The 14,420-nt window shown below is 36.7% G+C and overlaps 1 protein-coding gene across 10 annotated transcripts in view; it reads left to right on the top strand.

The window, feature by feature from the left end:
- arhgef7.S (Rho guanine nucleotide exchange factor 7 S homeolog) overlaps positions 1–7,562 on the top strand; it is a 95,031-nt gene extending 87,469 nt beyond the window's left edge. For all 10 annotated transcript variants that reach the window (XM_041583125.1, XM_041583128.1, XM_041583126.1 and 7 more), the window contains 3 exons: positions 1,137–1,236; positions 3,777–3,831; positions 5,102–7,562. In XM_041583125.1, coding sequence (XP_041439059.1) covers positions 1,137–1,236; positions 3,777–3,831; positions 5,102–5,224 — 278 coding nt within the window. In that variant the 3' untranslated portion in view covers positions 5,225–7,562. The remainder of the gene's footprint in view (positions 1–1,136; positions 1,237–3,776; positions 3,832–5,101) is intronic.
- The last annotated feature ends 6,858 nt before the right edge of the window (positions 7,563–14,420 follow it).

The following is a 14,420-nucleotide window of genomic DNA, read 5'->3' as shown; positions in this document are numbered from 1 at the left end:
TTCTGCTTAGCATTGTACTTATTCAAGTAAAGCAGACTGTCTAAAAGCACAGAGTAATTGCCTGTATAATGCATTTTCCTTGAAGTGCCTGAATCTGTTTCTTCCTTATGCAATGCTTTCTGGAACTGTAATTCCACCAGAATTGTGAAAAATACTTCTTTGTATTCTTTTATTATATTTCATGGAGTACAAAGTGCACTTGTCAAGTCAATAGGTAAAAGTCCAGTACCTTGACTGGTATTTGTAATACTGTGTTTGTTCTAGAATGTATTCATTTGAAATGATTTCTATGGTGTAATTATAGTCCGCACAGATGTGGCTGGCAAACACTCTCACCTTTGAATGTTTTCTTATCTATATTTTAAGCACTGGTAATATTTACCGATATTAAGCAACGTGGACTACAATTAAATCTATGTAGTAGTACAAGCAAAACTGTTTTGTGTTTGTTTTATGTGTATGTCTCTGTAACGTTATATCTTAAGATCTGAGTTTATGCCATTTATAAGATTGAATTGTTCAATTTATTTCTTTAGTTGAAGATCCGGATTAACAAATATGCAAATTAATAAAACTTTTTTTTAAAATGTATTTCTTTTTTTAAAATTCCTGTGTTAGGTAAGTTGTAAATATGTAATACTTTATTGATGTTGTAATCAACTGTGTAATCTGTAAAATCTGTGGTTCTTTTCTTTGTGGCATGGAAAAACTTTTTCAGGTATGTTCAAACCAGTTAGTCCTGTATTCAAGGTTAAAGTCCATTTAGCTTAGACCATTTTAAGTTGCCTACAAATATTTTATAACCTAACCAACTGTGTGTGCATACTATATTATTTTAAAGCATAAACGTATTCCATATTACAGTATTCAGTTGCCAAACCGTAATAATAAGAATGCAGTTTTATGAAGCAATAGGAGGCAAGGGAGCACTGCACTCTACAGTTGGCAGTTGCAATGAGATTTAGGCAATGAAACCAAAGGGATCTTGCTGTTACTAGACCAGAATCAATAAAGACCGTCTGACTGTAAAAGCTTAACACACCTGAGTATTCTGCAGACTTAAGAATGCAGTAAATAGTACAGAAAAATTGCCAGCATATGTTTTAAATTCATCTATTTCACCTTTTGTTCCTTAGTTTGCCGCAATGAAGCAGCTCCTCAAGTATTGTTTCCGGAAGAGGAGAAAATTATAGTAGAAGAAACCAGGAGTAATGGACAGACCGTTATAGAAGAAAAGTGAGTAATAAATTTAATACATGTATACTGCCAGCGCCACTTATTGTAACATATTCAAGAGCTGTGTAGCACAGTACAGGTTGCACACTGTGAACTACAAGATTCACCCCTCCACTGAATGTCGTCTATCATAGTGGTTTTTAGTGATTGGATTTTACACAACACTTTAAGATCACCATATCACCTTCTGTGTTCTGGCTAGTAATATTTTCATTTTTTTTTTTTTTTGCTTGCTAACAGATGTTATACCTTCATATGAAGCTTTTTTTTTAATAAACTCTCTTTAAAGTGACACACTAAAAAAATACTCCAAGAAATGTTAGTATCTCTTTAAGGAACATTTTCCTAACTAATTTTGTATGTTTCCTTTTAAATAAAACAAATACTCGTGTTCAGAGAGTTATATCTAGTATAGGTAAATCTAAAAACAACTGGACTTGCTGAATAATCAATGAAGACGTTTCACTACTCATCCGAGCAGCTTCTTCAGTTCAACTGACTGGTGTGGGAAATTCTCGGCATATAAACTCTTCCACTAATCCAATCACAGTGCACATTGTAACTCTTCAAAGAGGTGACATCTGAAGAAATTCACAGAGGTGTAGATTCTGTGTAGTTACTGTGATAGGATTATCCAATGTGTCATGCAACTCCTAGAAAGGTAGTTACTTGTGAGAGTTGCATGAATGGACGTGTGAAGTGTTCTGAAACCGCCGGGGTACAGATGTTAGAACAGCATTGTATGTAGCAGACAGGTGATGTGGAAGGCCCCCACCTTTGTTCAGGGACGGTTTCTCCACCTTGACATGAAGCGCCTCTTTCACGCCTCGTTCAAACCAGCGTCTTCTTTATCCAATATTTGGACCTTGCTATCTTCAAAGGAGTGTCCCTTGTCTTGTAAGTGTAGAAAGACAGCTGAGTTTTGCCCTGTGGAGTTCGCCCTCCTATGCTGAGCTTTCGCTTGGTGAGCAGTTGTTTTGTCTCCCAATGTATAGATCTGTGCACTCCTCGCTACACTGGACTCCGTATACCACATTTGCTTTGGTTGGATCCTTTGGGTGTACCAGTTTTTGTCTCAGTGTGTTGCTAGGTTTGAAAAACACATGGACGTGGTGTTTGTTAAAAATCCTCCTGAGTTTCTCAGACACTCCAGCTACATATGGGATGACTATGTTTCGCCTACTATGTGTCTCTGGGTGGTTATTTCTATTGGTGTTCCTGTTGGGCTTGGTTGCTGCTGTTTTGACAAAGGCCCATTCTGGGTAGCCACACGCTTTTTAAAACTCCTCTAAGACGTTTTTGCTCTTTGTCTTTGGACTCTGTATCAGTTGCCACAACTTCCGCCCTGTGGTGCAGAGTTCTAATGACACACAGTTTGTGTTCCAGCGGATGGTGGGAATCAAACAACAGATATTGATCAGTATGAGTGGGTTTCCTGTATACTTCCGTCTTCAATTTACCCCCCTCTTGGATGCATATCAAACAGTCCAAAAAAGGCAAGTTTGTTCTCGTGGACATCTTCCCTTGTGAACTTGATGTTATTGTCCACTGAGTTAATGTGTTCTGTAAAGGCTGCCACTTCATTGGATCTGATTTTAACCCAAGTGTCATCCACATACCTGAACCAGTGACTCGGTGTAGTTCCCTGGAAAGTAAGTAAGGCCCTCCTTTCCACTTCCTCCATGTACAGGTTTGCTACAATGGAGAGACTGGAGAACCCATTGCACAGCCATGTTTCTGTCTATAAAAAAGGTTCTTGTACATGAAGTATGTGGTGTTAAGACACAAATCTAGCAGCAAACATACTTGGTTGGGACTGAGCTTCGTTCTGCTGCTGAGGGTGTTATTTTGTTGCAGTCGATTTCTTACAGTCTCAATTGCCTCTGTCGTAGGTAAACATGTGAACAAAGAAGTGACATCATATGATACCATTGTTTCTTCTGCCTCTAGTGTAACGCCGTGAATCTTGGTTACAAACTCTTTGGCATTCTGGGTATGATGCACTGTATTGCCTACCAACGGGGCTAAGATGTTAGCCAAGAATTTTGCAATGTTGTATGTCACTGAATTTATGCTGCTGACAATGGGTCTTAGTGGGGCTCCTTCTTTGTGTATCTTGGGGAGTCCGTATAAACATGGTGTGGCTTCTCTGGGGTACAGGCGGTGGTATAAAACAACTTCCAGTTGTTTTTAGATTTACCTATACTAGGTATACCATGACCTGGATGAATGGAAATCTTCATAGTCATGTTCAGAGAGTTGCTTAGTTTAAAAATGAATGCTTTGTAAAATCAGGCTACTGATCACTGAACTTTATTTGTGACCTTCAGTAATATTTGTTATCACCATTTGATAGGCTGATGTACATATAATAAACTCTTCACCCAGTAACCCATATAATTTAACAGACATACTTGGCATTATACTGTAGCTCAGTGATGGCCAAAAACAACTCGGAGATCTATGATCTTCAGTAACATCCTATTGTTTTGATGAGTTGTATTTTTGTGATGATTTTTTCCCCTTTTTTCTTTCCTTAGGAGTCTTGTTGATACAGTTTATGCATTAAAAGACGAAGTCCAGGAACTTAAACAGGTTTGTGTTTTCATTTTCCATTTGTTATTGTCTTTTTTTTCAGCCATAAATGTCAAATGTTTTACCAGGTATGATTAAGTAGGCAAAATGTTATTTACTGCTTATTGTGGGAGCAGTTATGCATATCCAGGTTTAGGTTTACTATTCAGCTGAATTTAATTTTAAGCTGCATGATAAATTCACTATATCCCTAGTTAGGTTGCAGTGAGCATGTCCTGAGGAAGGATCTTGAATCCGAAACATGTCGTGTATATTTCAATAAAAAGATGACCATTTTATAAAGCAATTGGTTTTATTGGTTATAAAGCAATTGGTTCAATTGGATTACTTTTATTTACAATTTGTGAATGTTTGGTCTGGCAGTACCTGACTCTGAAGGTTGAACCTATTACACTATTAATGACTAAAGATCCCATCACTTTCTAAATCTATATACCAGTGCTATGAGGCTTTAATTGAAATTGGCCTACTTGGCTTACTTGTCCTTAAAGGGAAACTGTCATTGGAAAACATGTTTTTTTCAAAACACATCAGTTAATAGTGCTACTCCAGCAGAATTCTGCACTGAAATCCAATTCTCAAAAGAGCAAACAGATTTTTTTTATATTCAATTTTGAAATCTGACATGGGGCTAGACATTTTGTCAATTTACCAACTGCCCCTGGTCATGTGACTTGTGCCTGCACTTTAGGAGAGAAATGCTTTCTGGCAGGCTGCTGTTTTTCCTACTCAATGTAACTGAATGTGTCTCAGTGGGACATGGGTTTTTACTATTGAGTGCTGTTCTTAGATCTACCAGGCAGCTGGGAGGGAAAGGGAGCTGTTATCTGGTTACCATCGTTCTTTTGTTTGGCTGCTGGGGGGAAAGGGAGGGGGTGATATCACTCCAACTTGCAGTACAGCAGTAAAGAGTGATTGAAGTTTATCAGAGCACAAGTCACATGACTTGGGGCAGCTGGGAAATTGACAATATGTCTAGTCCCATGTCAGATTTCAAATTTGAATATAAAAAAATCTGTTTGCCCTTTTGAGAAATGGATTTCAGTGCAGAATTCTGCTGGAGCAGCACTATTAACTGATTCATTTTGAAAAAAATTTTTTTTTCCCATGACAGTATCCCTTTAAAGACAAAAAAATTGTACGCAGATTCATCCCTGAAATGCAGAATATAGTCAAAACGAATCTGAATATATAATATGTATACTGCAGCTGATTGTTATCTTGAAAGCACCATCACATTTCTGATTGTGATTGTTTATTTCTTCATTAGGATAGTAAAAAGATGAAGAAATCCTTGGAAGAAGAACAAAGAGCTCGCAAGGAGCTTGAAAAACTTATAAGAAAAGTCCTAAAGTACATGAATGATCCTTCTTGGGATGAAACCAATTTGTAATTATCAGTGTCTTCCTCTTTTCTGCCCAGGGATCAAAAGAGTGGCGCTCTCTGACATTTGGCGAGCCTTGTTGCATGGGGGGCACTGCAGAATGAGATTTTGCTGGATCTTAGCAGGATTTTCACTTGCACTGGTTTGACACCATTCATAGGTGACTCCCCCCAGACACGTCAACAGCTGCAGATGTAAACCTCAGAGAATTTGGACTGTACCAAACCAATAATGTTTTTACCTTTACACGTTAATTACCTCATTTTGCAAGTGCGGTTGCTAACTGAAAATCCATTTTTCCCCAATGATGTTATAAAGAGCTATAAATAATGTATTCCTTTTTCTTGTATATAATGTTTTGAATGCTTACATGTGAAAGGCACTTGGGGCTCTATCTTTTTTTTCCCTCCTACTTTTTCCTTTAAATATTCATAATGGTCACATGGACATACGTTTCTGCTATGACAGCATCCTTTAAAGCAGAATTGGCGAAAAGAGTCAACATCTCAAATGCTTTCACACAATTAAGGCTATGTCAAATAGTTTGTTAGGCCATGTATTTAAGTAATTTAATTGCCTTATTTATATACATGTAAACAACACAGTTGTTTAAAATACAGCAAACAATGGGAATCTAGAGCCATTTTAATGTAAAACTGCTAATTACACGTGACCTGTGTTTATGCATATATAAATATATATTTATTGCTTAGTTTTCTTCCTGTCACCAAACACTAACATTAATTATTTTGTTGGACAACTAACGGCTTTTTTATTTGTCAAGATTTCACTATAACTTGAACACCATGAACAAATGTGTTATTTTATAATTTCAGAAACAAATGAAACAACAATGAGAACGCATTTGTTGTTGCATTTTCCGTGCAGTGATTGCCATGAGCTACCTGTAACCCTCACATATTGCCCTACAACAAAGACCCAAGCCACACAGGGCTGGATAGAAACTGCCTAACACTAGAAGTCACAGATTTATTCCTGTTCAGTAAATAGGCTGTACCATCATACAGTATATGGGCACTATCTGCTCGCAGAAATTCCAGCAAAGACTACACCCAGTGTGTTGCAGGCCTAAAAGTTGTAATTTTAAAATGAAGCCTGGAACAGCTGTAAACTCATATACCTATATTACTGCTTCTGTGCTGTAAAGTAAATTGAGAGTTGTAAATATATGCATACACATGCAGATCTTGGCTGCAAAGTTTTTATGCTCACGCCAAGATCTGCGTGTGTGAGGCCTAAAAGTTGTAGTGGGTGTTTTGAGGCACAACTTCTCTATGCTTGAGACACTGACTAATAAAATGTTATGTAAATGTAGATGCCTAAAATTAGGCAGGCCATCACTGTTTCTTTGACAATCTACTTTAGATAATCTTACTGAGCTTATTATTGGTTTTTAGCACTGGTTATGGTGGGAGGTGCAGGATCTATATAATCAAAGTAACCCTTTTTTATATGCAAAATTGTTAGTGTTTCAGACTTTACGAGCTTAAAGGGGATATAAAGTCTTCCTGTTAAGTTAAGGGATTCTGAATCATAAAACCAAGCAACTGTGCAATATACATGCTTTACTGTACAAATGTAAAGAAAGAGTAAGAATAAATTAAAACATGTACAGTATATTGGAAAGTTGCTTGTTTTTAGGCGTTCTATTAGACTCCCTTAACGTAATAGGAAGACTTTACATCCCCTTTAAGCAGACCCTCCAAATAGCAACTCCCAGCATTCTCATTGATACAGCGGAACCCGAATGCTACACCTAATATTTTTAACTGAGCACTAGTCTCCACCCACAGCATGACTGCCCATACAATTTATAGCAACAAGGACAGCTAATCTGTATTTCTTTCCCCTCTTCCTCCACTTTGCTTTATTGCTCTTAATTGTTGTAACATAGATATGCAAAACTAATGTTCATGGGGAGAAAAGCCATTTGTTAATAACTTCATAAATGCCCCAACTGTTTAACTATTTTGTCATGCGGACGTGCCATAGATTAACATTCCATTTGAAGATGACAAAAACTTTGAAAAGAACAAAAGGCCCCCCAGTATATTAGGATCTGTCATGAACAACACTGGATTTAGCATGTGACACTTTCATATTTACTTAATACTACAATGGGGCTCATCTTCTGCAGTCTGATGTTGTATTTCATATTGTCATTGTATTGTTTTCCTATATGCCTTACATGTAAAATGTTAAGAATCAGTATAGTTGTGTTTTGGTACTTTGGATGTCAGAGAAATCTTGCATAAAATGACTGTTTTGTAAATAGGAGGGGGAAACATTTGAACTTATCCTGGAAATAACAAACATTTTCTACAAATATCTAGTGCTGATTTTTTTTTAAAAAAAAAAAAAGAATGTACTTTTTTTCAAATATTAGTAAAATGTGTTGATCCTGTATGAATGAGAATCGGTAGCATTCATGTAAATGTATGTGAAATTTCCATAAATATATACTATAGAGCTTAATTAGAATCCGAAAAAGGAGCATTTCTTCTGTGCAGGAAATGTCAGTTGGTTCCTGATTCAAAATAAATGATACCACTTCCTGTTCTGCAGACCTAGAAACAGGAACCGTGTAAAGGTGATTTTCTTTCCAAGAGTGTAATTTTCTCTATATAAATAGAAAACACAAATCTCACTGGTGTTTCTGCCAGTATAAGAAATCTTGTACATCGATATCCGTGGATATTTGTAAATCCTGTTTTTTATGTAGAAGTAACTTGTATTTAAGCTATATTTTGGCTAAAGCACTTGGCTTTCCAGAAGATTTCTAAGGTTTAAGACTAAAGTGCTTGGTCCTGTCATGAAAATAAAGAGCAGCCATATTGTTAAAAATAAATGGGGTTGAGTGGGTGACCCAGTATGGAGGGTTGCATTGCTAAGTATACTTTTTGTCTGTGATCATTTCACATTTAGTCAAGCAGAGTTGTATGCAGTAGAGCTGATGATCAACATTTGTAGAAACTTACATATAAGGCATTCACTAAATTGGATGGAGCACTGATGACAATGTGTTGCTTATTGTATGGACCTGAGTCCGGAGAGACCCCACTAATAACCTTACTCCAAGTAGAGAATGTACCAATAAAGGAAAACTAAACCCTAAAAATTAATGGTTAAAATGCCATATTTTACATACTGAGCTTATTCTGCCAGCCTAAATAGCATCAATGATCCAGGACTTCAAACTTATCACAGGGGGTCATCATTTGGGAACGTTTCTGTGACACTTGCATGTTCAGTGGACTCTGAGCAGCTGTTGAAAAGCTAAGCTTAGGGGTCGTCACAAATTGTCAAACAGAAAATGAAGTTTGTCTGTAATATAAGCTGATGCTACAAGGCTGATTATGAAATGATGGTGCTAGTTGCAGTGGTTGCTGAGCTGACGTAGAAATTATCTGTATTAAGTACTAATCAGCTTTGTATTGTGACATTACTATTCTGTATATTGTGAGTTGGTCTCTAAGTTCAGGTAATTGACAGCAGCACAAAGCATGTGCAAAGATTCAACAGAAAAGAAGACTGGGGCATCTTTGGAGACAGCCTAGCAGCCCTGTATCAAATGGTTTGGCAAAATCCAAATAGATAACATCTACTGATCCCACTCTTTCCAGAATTGTATTTACCTCATCATAAAAAGCAATCAAATTTGTCCGACATGTCCTACCTTTCATAAAGCCATGCTGATTACTGCTCATAATGCATTCACCAGGACACAATTTTGAATGTGAAGCCTTCAAATAATTTGCCCACCAAACATGTCAAACTTACTGGCCTATAATTCCCAGGCTGAGATCATAATTCCTTATAAAAAATATAGGAATTACATCATCTTTCCTCCAATCCATAGGTACTTTACCAGATTAAAGAGAGTCTGAGAAAAATCAAAAATAGAGGCCGGTGTAAAACTGAACTAATCTCTCTTAGTACCCAAGGGTGTATTTCATCTGGCACTGGTGCCTTGTTCATAATTTTTAGTAAAGCTTTTTAGTATGAACCATATCCTGAGTCAGCCACTGACCAGTTTGAGATGAGCCAACAGTGCAGCTATGAGGTGGGTCTTGGAACTCGGACTTCTCTATTGTATACACTAAAGAAAAGTACTGATTTAGCACATTTGCTTTTTCAGTATCTCTTACAACCATACTGGTGTCATTATTTAAAGGAGCTCTCCTATTGTGAAGCTTTCATAGTTGGATTTGTGCTTTAAGTTTTATGTAAAATCATTTTTGGGTTGATTGTTAATAAATGCTTATGTTGTTTATTTTGGCAAATTGTTTCCTATTGTGTTGCCATGACCTGGCAGTGAGTTCAGGTGGATTCCCGTTGTTAGTAGTTTAGGAATATAGAACACTGTGTGCATTATTGAACTGTGATTGTCGAGTACAATTTAGGAGAAATTGCTTAAATTGAAATCTAAAGCAGCTATTCTTAAATGCCACTCTTGAATTGTAATCTTCTTTATAAAAAGACTGATGATTGCTTTACTCCAAAGACCAGGGTGCCCACTCATCTGCAATGCAGACTCCAAATTACTGGGAAATCATTTGTAAATATTCATTTATACACTCAAGAAAAGACATGCAGACATTCATTCATCTGCAGCATGTAAATATTTATACTTTCTGTACCATGCATTGTTCTTAGTTTTCCTAAAAGAAGAAATTTGGAAAATCACAATCATCATACAATTTAAATACAGGTATTGGACCTGTTATCCAGAATGATCAGGATCAGGTACCTTAAGTCTACCATAAAAACATGAAAACATTAAATAAACCCAATGGGCTGGTTGTGGCTTTAAGAAGGATTAATTATATCTTAATTTGGACAATGTACATGGTACTGTTTTATTATTAAAGAGAGAGAAAATTATTGGATTATTTGGATAAAATGGAGTCTATGGAAGACAGCTATTCCGTAATTCTAAGCTTTCTGTAAAATGGGTTTCTGGATAACGGAGGGGAGATATTTGTCTGATAAGTGCTAAAGATGCCTGTTGTTTTGCATGTTTGCAGGGCATTTTTTAAATGTGGATCAGGTTTGCATGTGTGCTGATATTCATATTATTCATATATGATTATTCATATATAATATGATATTCATATTACTTTGTGAAGTTCATATTGTGTTGGTGAAGTTAAGTGATGTATGCCTGGTGTGGATAGTTAGGGAAAAGGAAAGGCACATCAAAAAATAAAGTGGGGGCACCACACCTTGTATATTCAAAAATCCAAATCTAAAATAAAATTAGGAGGGAAAAATCTTACTGTCCACCCCATTGTAAGGGTGAATGTTATCAATTGGAAAATGGAAGAATGTAGTGAGAGTTCCTAAGAATCCAAAACAAAATACGAAAGTACAAGTACAAAATCATTTATTAGGACATAAGGAGGAGGCCAAATGTGTTTTGTGCCTATTGGGACCTTACTCATACTTTAGGTAGTGGTAGTGCCCATATGTGAGATATGTACTTTAGGGGAAAGACAAGGAGAAGAAAGGGAAGAGCACTACTATACTAGGTAAGTTTGAGAAATAGTACATATTGTTGTTTCCCCTAGGGCTCCTCACCCACAGAGTGGCTCTTAGTGTGAGTTTAGGACTATTGGCAATTCAGCCTTCAGTGGCATGGATGTTTAAAACTTGTTGTTTTAACTTAATAGAGTTGTTTATGTTTAAATTAAATAAACTTTTAGTATTATGTAGAGAGTAATATTCTGAGACAATTTTCAATTGGTTTTCATTTATTATTATTTGTGTTTGTTTTTTTAGTTATTTTTTTATTCAACAGCTCTTCAATTTGCAATTTCAACAATCTGGTTGCTAGGGTCCAAATTACCCTAATAACCATGCATTGATATATGGAAAGGGAGAGGGCCTGCATTAAAAGATGAGTAATGAGTAGCAATAACAATAATTTTGTAGCCTTACAGAGCATTTTTTTAAATTGGTGTCAGTGACCTACATGTAAAAGCTGGGGAAAGTCTGGATAGTCAAATAATGAAAAAAATTATAAGATATAAAAAAATGGAGACTAATTGAAAAGTTGCTTAGAATTAGCCATTCTATAACATACTAAAAGTTAACTTTAAGCTGAATCACACCTTTAACTCTTACTCCACCTGGTGTTAAACACAGCTACTGTGCTGACTGCCATACAAGTAGTCGGGTTCGTGCAGGGATTTAAAATACGTCCTGGCAATTCAATTAAACAGAGGCCCAAACAACTCTCCACTAGCCTTAAAAATAGTGAATGTCTATGGTATCATACAGCAGCCCCTCTGAAATTTGCCAGAATCAACAGGTTCTCAATAGTTTTATATGGATGGGGTGAAAGGTAATGGCAATGGCCAAGCCACATGTCAGTAAATGATACAGTATAAATGATTGTGGTTTCAGTGTCTGATAGCACCATGGAATAATTTTGGGATCACCCCTGTTTGCAGCATCCAAAGGTATTGGCGTCTCTTTTATACAGAATCAACAGGTTGCCAGTCCAGGCCTGCAAGTAGGGTTGCTATCTTTTAAGTTTAGAAACTCCGACCTGGGGGACATTGGGGGCAGAGCTGATGGTGGTGGGGGGCTATGATTTGGTGATTGTCAGTCTAGGTCCAGTCTGGTTTTCTTAATTTGGAAAACTGGGCAGGTAGCTATGACCCAGGCAGCCCTTCCGAAAACCAGGCTTTCCAGGTAACAACCAGACAGGTGGAACCCTACATGCTAGTATTATACTGTACACACCTTCTTTGCTTTCCCTTTACTCCTTATACAGCATTACATAAAAATATTACAACTTTTGCAGGAGTCAAAAATGATGTGAAATCATAGTTTTTTCTGTGAAGCTTTTGATAGCAAGTTATGCCTATGACATTTTGACACTGGCACTCAATAAAAAGAAAGAAGACCAAAAGTGTAAGAGGAGGTTGATTTAATTGGAAAGCCAGCAGAGATCTAAGGCAGCTGAGGCAGAGGATGCACCCTTTCTCTGCACAATGGCATTGGTTGAAAGCTGTATATAAGGTGGCCTTATTAAAGTGACAAGGCAATTTAATTCTTTTGTGCACAATGATTCTACTTCATTGATTTACAATAGGAAGGATATAATTTTGCTGGTGTTGGCAAAAAGCTCAAATGTCACGCTTTTCAAATTGTTACACTTGCCTTGTTTGGGATGAATAATGAATAAGTCACCCTTTGTATTTATTCAGGAATATTTAACAGTAGACAAAGAGCATAAAAGGCAGAAATGATTGTCTGATATATATTTAAAATTAAGATCAACATTGTGATAAATGCTTCCTGTGCAGTAATATGACTTATCAGATAATTGCATTATCCTTTAATCAACCACACACGTTAATTGCATTTCTAAACCAAAATAATTAAAACCTGCATTAAATTATGATTTGTAGAAGAACCCAAATGTATTTATTTTGAATTAATGCACTTTTTGAAGTGTATTATATTTATTCAATGTATATTTTTTATATTTTGATATTAGAAGAGTACGATATTGGATTCATTAAAATGTATTGGAATGAAAAGGCTCTTCTTCAACCCCAAACAGTGTTCAACAGTTCTACTTAAGAAAAGGGGCTATCATCTAACTTCTATAGTTGGGCATACTGACATTATTGAGCTCAATCTTCAGTTAGATCTCCTAGAGGGTCTCTCTATGGCAGAGATCCCCTTTAAATAAAAAAAGTTGGGGAGCAATATAAACATGAATATAAGGGCTGTGATTGGTTTTTTGGTAGTTTCTGTGTGGATTGACAGCCTAAAGAAAACTTTGGTTGGCAGTACACCTGGTTTTTATGCAACCAATACTTGCCTCCAAGCATGGAATTCAAAAATAAGCATCTACTTCGAGGCTACTAGGAGCAACATACAACTGGTTTGTGAGCAACATGTTGCTTGTGAGCCACTGGTTGGGGATCACTGCTCTACAAAAGGCCCAAAGCCACAAAAGCAGCTGAAGCTGAATCCCTGACCACCATTTTTTTCAATTTGTAGGGGGGACCCTGGCCACTAATGGGTTTTTAGCACTGTAATGAAAGAAGTTATTCTTTTTATATATACAATGGTGGCTCTGAGTAATACTTTGATAAAAGTTTTGTACAAAACAGTCTTGTAGGAAGGAACTGTTGATCATAGTTTTGTATAACAGAGTTTTGTAGGACAGAACTTTTAAACCCAATATTTGGTATAAGACAGCTTTGTAGGAAAGAAACTATTGAACTCAACTAGTCAATGATCTAATATGTTTATGACTCCTTTTAGTTCTTAAAATGTTTATGATTTCTGGATGTCCTCATGGGAACTTCCTTAACTATAGCCAGGGGCAGAATATGTACTCAAATACTAATAACCAATAAGATCTCTGCTTCAGGTGTGCTTGTTGGAAGCCTGGCCAGTTCCTTATGAGCACACAGGAAGCAAGATCTGTTGTTGACTGAATAAGGGTCTCTCAGTTGCTTGGTACAGATGAAGAAGCTTGCTTCCTTTGCTGAAATGGTTATGTATATCTTATTCTCTTACAAACCTTATATGTAATAAAGTTTTGCTTAGCATGCTAGGTGTGGTGTGTAAATTATTTCCGAGAGACTTTTTGGTGTGGGGTCTAGAGAGGTGCCTGTGGTGGTGGGTGGGGCCCAGAAATTGTTGCCGTACAGGGCCCCATGATTTCTGATGGCGGCCCTGCTTGTACCTGTGAGGATAGAGCTGTGTGCATCTATGACATGCCTATTACAATGTAAGATGGACATTTTAATTTTTCTTAGTCTAAAGAATCAGAATGACTTGAAACTGTGGCCAATAAAAATAGTATTTAGAGCAATAGAAATAAAATAAAAAGCTTAGATTACTATGGCAGAACCCATAAACTTACCTTCAGAAGACAGTTCTTCTGGTGTTGAGGATGATTATATTGGACACTCCCAAAACTGTAAAGCAAACACTTGTCTGTGCCAAATAATCTTTGGCTATCCCAATTTATTAAAGATAAATGTTAAAACTTGATGATATTTTATGTTAATGTGCAAGTCAAGTGTTGCTGAACAAGCTGATCATATCCATCAATTTTCATGAATTTTTCTCTGCTGAGATCATGCCTTATTTTGATGTCTTACCACAGAAGTGCAGAGGTTAGCATTGCTGCCCTGTAGAGTACTAGGTT

This window comes from Xenopus laevis, chromosome 2S, assembly GCF_017654675.1.
Source record: "Xenopus laevis strain J_2021 chromosome 2S, Xenopus_laevis_v10.1, whole genome shotgun sequence".
NCBI classification, from domain to species: domain Eukaryota; kingdom Metazoa; phylum Chordata; class Amphibia; order Anura; family Pipidae; genus Xenopus; species Xenopus laevis.
This window is presented reverse-complemented; position numbering and strand designations above follow the sequence as displayed.